The sequence below is a fragment of the Malus sylvestris genome, chromosome 15, assembly GCF_916048215.2.
Source record: "Malus sylvestris chromosome 15, drMalSylv7.2, whole genome shotgun sequence".
In the NCBI taxonomy this organism is placed as follows: domain Eukaryota; kingdom Viridiplantae; phylum Streptophyta; class Magnoliopsida; order Rosales; family Rosaceae; genus Malus; species Malus sylvestris.
In genome coordinates, this window is record NC_062274.1 from 47,212,587 (window position 1) to 47,221,081 (window position 8,495).

Sequence of the window (8,495 nt, forward strand, 5' to 3'; positions counted from 1 at the left end):
TAATTCAACAGGGTGCTCAACTGTAATGCAATGCGGGAACACCATCAGCATCCAAAACTGAACGAATTTACATCATTGACGGAAACCATCCATCCATCCATCGTTAAGATCCAAAACATTCATTAGGTCTAACTAAATTTATATCACAATCTTTACAAGATACTCTAATCCTCTTCTTCCCCTAGATGTTAAATGTCACCCTCCTCTTTGCTTACGACCTGTTTTCCCTTCCATCCATCTGTTGCAATGGCGAGAAGATCTGTGTACTTCTCACTTGCGCTTCGGTTTCACAACTGTCAACTGCAGATGGATCACTGCCTCCTACATTAGCAGATGAACACGGAATCTCATTATCTTTTGCACTTTTTCTCTCTTCAGCTTTTACACCTGTGACAGCTTTACTATCAGTTTCATCACTTTCGACCTTCAGTGAATCAACGGGATTTTCAGCATTCGTTGACAAATTTTTTGAGTGAGCTTTCTGGTCAGGTGATTTATCCTTTTGAACTCGGTCATTCGGTCCATCCCCAGAGATCACTGCTCCATCTTGGATCTGATCTGTCGGAGCACAGCCCGGCTCAGCATCCAGGTTACAGCTAACACCATTGGTCTGTCTGGATAACATTGCGTCACTGGTTGGAGTGTGCTGACTTGCCTGAGGAAGAACTTTTGAAGACCGAGGGCGTGTGGTGCCAGGTGTGGCAGCAGTGGATGAAGGGGTGGAAAGTGGCGTAGCAGCCGAGCTGCTACGCATTATATGTACATTAGGAGGAAGTTCTGAGTGGGTAGACATGCCGCCAGGTTTAACAGATTGGGTAGAAGAACCACTTGTAGGCATGATATGGACAGCATTCTTCGCCTGAGCAGCCTTGAGAAGTGATGCAGCATCTGAAGGAAAAGCAATGCGTGCCCCAGCAGCGACCGCAGCGGCTCTTACCATACTATCAGTAAGCTTCGGTATAGTCTTTTTGGCGATCACTGGAGCTTTTGTTGTGGAACCCGACAATCCTGTTTGATATGTTTTCACTGGGTTAAGGCCTTGCTGGGACTGCGGTTTTGCTTCAGCAGTAGTACAATGCACAGAGTTGCTAGTTGCATTTGTTCCAGCAAGCTTGCTGTGTGTACTTGTCCCAGCTGTTTACAAGAATACTGTTAGTTGCAGATTGACATAGTACTAAATAAATTAAGTAAAAATGTCAATAAAAATCAAAGAGATAAGAAACCAATCAAAACATTCACAACGGATTCAGCAATTAAGGTGCCCAAAAATCACCCGCATCCACGGAAAAGCCAAGACTTCAAAAACAGGGGTGAAGACAATCCCAAAAATAGCAGAGTGATCAATAGATAATGCAGCAGCTAAAATATTAAAATTGCTTGACAGTTTATGCACATCCGTAATTTAAAAGGCAAAAAGAAAATCTTCGTTGGCAATGGCATTAAGAAAGTCAAGTGTTATGTTATTATAAAACTTTCAAAATACTTCTAGTATAATATGCAGAAACAATAAAACGTATCCATTTTTCCCTTTACTCTAGGACTCGCTATTGGGAACCAAAGAAGTTCAAATGGAACTCAAGAGTTCCTTGAAAATCTGCAGGATTTCATGGAAGCAACTTAAGAATTATATGTACTTTCCTGTAAACTAAAAACAGCATAGATGGGAGAGAGAATCACCGGTGCCAATTGTATTAGCTGTGATGTTAGGCATATTCAGGGCTATGGACAATGAATGACGAGCTGCCAACTGTGCTTCTGAAAGTTTACTACTTGAGCCGCCTCCAACATTCAAGTCTAGATTGTTCTTCCTAATATTTTTCCACCTCTGTAATATAAACCCACAAAAATAGTAGGAACAAAACACATTAGTGCACATTTTTTTTTTTAAGAAGAAACAAATTTTTATTGCAAAGAAAAAATAAATATACAAGAGAGGACAAGAAGTCCACAAAATCACAAACAAAAACAGGATATATAGCAACATCGCCCTGAAACTTAGAAACAATGACAACTCAACATAACATTAGCGCACATTCATCCTTCTAATCACAACCAAAAGAAAAATAGTTGGAACACATGCATAGCTTGAAATGAACTGCCCATGACCTATTCATAATTCATAAGATTTAACATAATATATTCATATACGAAAAATGGAAATCCGTTGCCGGGATTTGAACCCGGGAAACCTGGGTAAAACCCAGACATCTAACCGAACTAGATGACAACAGACTGGTTTACTAATATGACCTCAATTTTGAATGCACTGGAAAAGTCATCAGTATTATTTATACACAGTTGCTAGATGTGCAATTACATCTATATGGCAGCTACACAACTCCACCATTGAAGAATCTTCAGAGTCTATGCTTTAATCAATTCAGCTTAACTTCGATAATATACATAAATCAATCACTAATATTAACTCATGAATCAACAACGCAATTTATTCAAAAATCGTCAAATAATGTATGGCTTCAACCTGAGTTTTCATTATACTAGCACATCGACACGAGCTACAAATGAAGTACGGAGTATAGCAAAGAAGTGGCATAATGTCATACCTTTAATGGTCACATAAATGATGATGTGTTTGTGTAGAAAACATAACCAGATTATTATGTGCAAGTAAAGGTTGATATGTTTATCCAGTTCTTATTTCAGTCTCCAACTCCACTCCAATATGACAATATGACAACTAGACTATAAATTCAACAAATATAAACAAAACTTATCCAAGTACAAATACTCGAGTCCAATTACATCACTTTAAATGAAAAAAACCAAGGGATTCTCTTTTCCAAAGTATAAAATAGATAAAAGGACCAGAGCCAAGGGATAATTCAAACTCTAGGTCATCTTCTGGAAAAATTATTTTTTTCAAAAAAAACAAATAAGGGAAAAGGAACCTCGAGTAAATTAGAATGCCAACTAATTAATTCCCCTCTAATACTAAGGGCATAGACAGAGTGATTAATGGCCCATAAACCAAATAACACTCCCACCCACTTTGACTACAAGACAAGTTGGGAAAAGAATATAAACGTATATATTTTTTCGTTTATATTAATTTAAGTCATTTAGAGCAGTCGGCATTAAACTCTACATCTCTTTATGTTAATTTATTTCATTCTTAGATGTCATCTATGCTTCAGTCTATTTTTAGAAGTCGTTTCACAGTTAGTTTTAAGTTTATTATGATTCTTCTTCTACTGCAAACTGGGTCTTCAAGTACTTTTGGAAGTCATTTCGTGCCTAGTAAACCATAATCATAAGCATCTTGTTTATGTTGTTCATTTCTCTAAACTTCGGCTGGTTTACTAAAAGTATCTGTAATTTCTACCATCAACCAACCATAATTATAAGCATCATGCTCATGTTCATTTGTATTTTTTTTTTTTTTGGGAATTCTTTATGCTGCTTTGGATGCATCATATTACAAATAGAGATGGGAAAGAATAATGAACCAAAACATGAAAAGAAACAACAATAAAGCCAAAACATAAGTCTTGCGGTGACAGAAAAAAAAAACCTGAGCTAGCTGACTAGGTGTTCTGTCCCCTTTGAAATCTCCTCGTAAGATATTTGCCCAATTTCCTTCACCATATTTCTGCACAGCAGCAATCAGCTCCAAATCTTCAGCCTCAGACCACTTCTTTCTTCTTTTTCGAGGAGCCATGCCATTTCCTAATGCATCATCTCCTTCAACAGTTTCCACTGTAGATGTTACCACTGCAGGGAGGGGATTTTTCAGAACCGAAATTGGAACTGTAATGTTCTTCCCTTGCATTGAACATGCTGCTTGTGAATTTTGATGAGATCTAGATGACTGGCCATTGGGTAAATTCATTGATAACGGACCCTCAACAGTTAAACCATTCTGATGACTTGCATCACTTGATAAACCAGATGAAATTAGAACCTGGCCAAGAAAATAAACCATTTCAACAGGATAAGCTGGCTGGATCTTTAAACCAGTAAGGTAGAAAATAATCAAGAGATTATACAAATGTAATCTGTAATGTTTTTTATAGGAGACAAATTCATTAAAGAGGGGAAAAAAAGTAGCACAAAAAGGTGTGAAGAGATTAAGACAGCACCAACAACCTTCAAAACATCAGAGTTCTAGCAAACAAACAAACCCCACCACAAAACGGATGCTAGAAAATTGCAGATGAAGAATTAACCCCAAACTCTAAAGCAATAAAAGCCCCTAGAGATGCCAAAAAATGAACCTTCATCTCCACCAAAATTCTACAAAGAATAGCGACCACCACCAGACTCGCCACACACATCTTCACACTTACGCCTCTCACAAAATAAAGTCAACAAATATAAAGGCATGCCAAGAACAGCTTGTAAACCATGATTAGGTACCTAGAAGATTGAAAAGACCACATAATTTTTCATGTTCTCCCTCCATGGCTCCTTGGCATGGACCAGAAGTTGGGATGCACGGGATTTGTGTTGAAATCTATGCAGACTCTAAAATAATTACAGCTGATATAAGGCCAGATTCACATAGAAAGGGCAAGTGCAACATACTTGTGTGAAACTGGACATACCCAGGTCAAAACATAATCAAATGCCATTGGAGTTCCTACGTTCAATCCACCATTCTGCTTGCCTATTGACAGAGTACAATTCCTTGACCCAATGATGCAAAAGCAGTTGCTTGGTTGGACAAAATTCATCCATATAGCCAGACAGTAAAGAAAGTTTTACAATCTCAAAAAAGACTTCTCGGTCCAAAAATAGTTGCATAGTAAATTGTTATAATATGAGTGTTATATATTTTAAACAAGTCGATTGTTTGACATGAGCTACAACAAGCCTGTTTTGAAGTTTCTAATATATGTTGCAGTGCTGGGCATTATAAGTGATCCTTCGAGTTAATTTGTTTGGAACTTAGGAGTCTAAGGCATATCCTACTCCTACTACTAGGAAAAGGAAAAGGTAAACAAGTGTGAGACCACCTTAACCCAGTATCCATGTTGCGGGACAACCATTAGATGTTGATCACATGCTTTCTCATTTATATAGCTCAGGTGAAATATCTTTATGCATACTGGAATTAGAAACGATAAAAGGAGGATTTCGAAAGAACCAGAAGAGCAGTTTGAATGTTCATGCAATCAGAAAAGGTGGCTTCAGCAGGGAACTATAAGGCTCTATTTGGATGGACAATTTGGAACAAAAAAAAAGGATTTGGATTTGAAACAAGGCTAAATTTGCTATGAAAACTATAAAGCGTTAGATTGAATGTATTTGAAATAGTTACATCAAGGAAATTTTTTTTTTCTTCTCCCTTTTATTCTAAACATACAGCATTAACCTCCATATTGATTTCTAAATTCTCAGATTTACGGTTCATTTGGCACTGCTTTTGGAACAGCTAAAGGTGCTTTCAAATAGCCAAAAGTATTTCCAGCAACCTTGGCAGAAAAACTAAAATCGCTTCTCGATTATAAGCAAATTTTGGTGCTTTCTGCAGAAGCTCCAGGCACCTCTTCAGGTAGCATTTCAATGTGCTTGGAGTGCTTTCTTTAACTAATAAAATTTTAAGTGCTTTTTTTGGAAGAAGGAGACTGTTTTATTGTGCTCCTGACAAAGGCCTAGCAAAAGTGTTCCATGTAGACGCATTCCCAAAAAGACCCAAATGAAAGTCAACAAATCTACAGGCAAGACACTCCATTCAAGGACCTGTAAGGTCTGAAGTAATAAACCCTGAAGCCTGAAGCAAATCATATATTAAGTATGTACTCATTTATATACCTTCGCGCATGCAGCAGCTTCTGTTGAAGCTTCAGCACTAACAGCAGGAAAAGATTCCACTTCGTATTCTAAATCACTATCATCATCCTGCTAGAGAAATTTAACATGACTCAGAATATGGAAAAAGGAAAATGAAGTCGTTTCCTGCAAGTTATAATGAGTAGGGAACTGATAATATACTTTATCATGACTCAACTAGCTTGCAAGAAAATGCTGCACATACTAGCCTCAGCAAGAAATTTGTAATTTAGTTCATACAACTTGAATATATTTCCATGAAAGTTACACGTCTATGCACAATATATAATTTGAAATTCACTATGGAAATATAAACAATTACCATGCAGGAAACCGGTGACTTAAAAGAGCACTTTAGATTTCTTTTCTGTTTTTCCTTTTTTCTATTTGGTCGAATGAGCACTTTATAACTTCATTCAGAATTTAGTTCATACAACTTGAATATATTTCCATGAAAGTTACACGTCTACGCACAGTATGGAAATATAAACAACTACCATGCAGGAAACTGGTGACTTAAGAGAGCGCTTTAGATATATATTTTTTTCTTTTTTCTATTTTATTTGGTTGAATGAGCACCTAATAATTCGTCCATTAGACTAATGGCAAGATTTCTACAATATACATAATTCAAATTCAGACAAACAGGCCGGAAAAATTAGTGATGTCACAATAAATGTTCCTACTAAATTATCATTCCATTTAGTTGCAACCATGCCCACAAATAACAGCTCTCGAAAGCCGAATGTACATCTAAGTTAACAGCAATTTAGTTATGGTAACTAAAGAGACGGGGTAAAATTTTTAGCTCTCTCTCCTTCTCACGCACACTCAGCCATTAGAATACCCGTTATACTCACAATCCCAGAAACCACATCATTCACCAAAAAATGAAAACCTAATATATTACATATTTATCGACATACAACATTTGTGTAAAAGAGTAGGAACAAACACCATAAACTACGAATGAAGAGAAAAGGGTGGGAAACAGACCAAAGGTTGAGCCCCATTGTCTAATTTGTCAAGCAGAGCTTCACGATACGCTAAATGGCGCCAAAGCATCTGATACTCTCTGGCATTAGAAATTCCAGTTGAAGTCTTGGCCACCAACCGATTCCAATCGATCTTCCCATCAGGTGAGTTCGCCACTTCCTGCAGCAGAGCCAGCACAGTCGTCGGCGCATACCTGCCCATCAGCAATGCAAAAAACGAAAACCCCACATTAATGATTAAGCCCAATTCACCAAACAACACAAAAATATCTGCAACATATTGAAATCGATGAGAGAGGGGAAAGAGGTACCTTTGTAAGAGAGTGGCGGTATCTTCTTCGGTGATAAAGCCCTTCTTAGGGTCCTTGGCTTTCTCAAGCATTGCTTTGATCACAGTGAATTCAGCTTCGCAAAATATGAAATATGGAAAGCCTAATTAGCCAATGGAAACCTCTGAAACCTCTGAAGAACCAAACCTTATTGGGCTTTGGGCAAAACCCTAAACCCTGGAGAGGGGCTTAGACGCGGAGGAGAAAGAGAGAGAATGACAGGTGGAGGGACGGCGGAAGAAGCGGCGGAGCGTTGAAGAGCGGAAGGACGGAGGGGAAGGAGTTTTTGACGAGGTTTAAGGAGAAACGGATTCTCCACTGGCTTCTGTCACTCTCTATCTATTCTAGTCAGAACTCAACTGCTATGCTTTTGACCGAAAATTACTCCCCGTTACATACTTAACTGTTTTCTTTTTATATAAAACTAAATCTAATTACATTTTACAACTCTTTTTTTTATAGATTTCAACATTGACCATAAAGTTTTTAACTTTTTCACATTACACCTTTATGTTTTAAAGTTGTATTAATGTATACCTTTTGTTTCTTTGATCATCTAATCATCCATCAAAATTGATGAGTTTTTGGTTAATATCTTATAAACGTAGCTTACACGTTAGCTCATATAAAGATTTTGCGCTCAGCATATTATCAATTTAATATTGTATCAGATGTTCAATTAGACCAAAAAATGCATAATAAAAATTTGAAATTTCGTACTACATTTTAAAAATTAACCCAAACTAAAGAGTGTGAAAGGTTGTTAGCTGATAAAATTATGTATATCAAGTCCCTTAAGGAAAGGGATCATTGTTTTTCACAAAAATGTGAACGATTCTGTGAACACGAAATATTCCTGAAACGAAAGAGACAAGAACACGTGTACAAAATAATATTTGTATTTGATGATTTTGGGTTACAATCTCTTTCAAATTTGATCCTCTGATTCGATCTTCGTAAGGTGTTGATTTGTGGATGTGCGATTGATCCAAAGGGCCGTTGGGCTTGATCTAAGGATGAACGTTCTTCAAGGGTCGTGGGCTTGATCTTGAAGGTGGATTTGAGCGGATCTTCAAGGAGCCGTTGGGGCTTGATCTTGAGGATGAGCGTTTCTTCAAGGGTCGTTGAGGCTTGATCTTGAATAATGGTGATGAACGGATCTTCAAAGGGCTTTTGGGCTTGATCTTGAAGAACATTGATGAAAGGATCTTCAAGGGGCTTTTGGGCTTGATCTTGAATAACGGTAATGAACGGACCTTTAAGGGCTTTTGGGCTTTGATCTTGAAGGACGGTTGGATGTGTGGATTTGTCGACGTTGTTGATCCAAATGGCCGTTGGGGCTTGATCTTAGGATGAACAGATGATGAACGATGAACAC

The 8,495-nt window shown here is 37.6% G+C and overlaps 1 protein-coding gene across 3 annotated transcripts; it reads right to left on the reverse strand.

Annotated features, from left to right (window-relative positions):
* Positions 1-7,491, reverse strand: LOC126603159 (uncharacterized). Of its 3 annotated transcripts, none has more exons than XM_050269915.1 (6): positions 7,100-7,491; positions 6,790-6,982; positions 5,776-5,862; positions 3,533-3,922; positions 1,678-1,825; positions 1-1,134 (listed from the first exon to the last, which is right to left on the reverse strand). In XM_050269915.1, the coding sequence occupies exons 1-6, from the start codon at positions 7,168-7,170 to the stop codon at positions 212-214; spliced, it is 1,812 nt and encodes a 603-aa protein (XP_050125872.1). In that variant the 5' UTR covers positions 7,171-7,491; the 3' UTR covers positions 1-211. The 3 variants fall into 3 exon arrangements, with proteins under 3 accessions (XP_050125872.1, XP_050125871.1, XP_050125873.1); XM_050269914.1 differs by having other exon boundaries at positions 5,776-5,865; XM_050269916.1 differs by lacking the exons at positions 5,776-5,862; positions 6,790-6,982; positions 7,100-7,491 and adding an exon at positions 4,566-5,742.
* Between the last annotated feature and the right edge of the window lie 1,004 nt (positions 7,492-8,495).

What these genes read in the sequence shown, in the direction of transcription:
- LOC126603159 (XM_050269914.1), bottom strand. Translation starts at nt 7,170, where the DNA reads ATGCTTGAGAAAGCCAAGGACCCTAAGAAGGGCTTTATCACCGAAGAA. An exon ending in ACAATGGGGCTCAACCTTTG is followed by an intron (nt 5,866 to 6,789) that starts GTCTGTTTCCCA and finishes AAATTTCTCTAG; the next exon opens with CAGGATGATGATAGTGATTT. An exon ending in AAGCTGCTGCATGCGCGAAG is followed by an intron (nt 3,923 to 5,775) that starts GTATATAAATGA and finishes TTTCTTGGCCAG; the next exon opens with GTTCTAATTTCATCTGGTTT.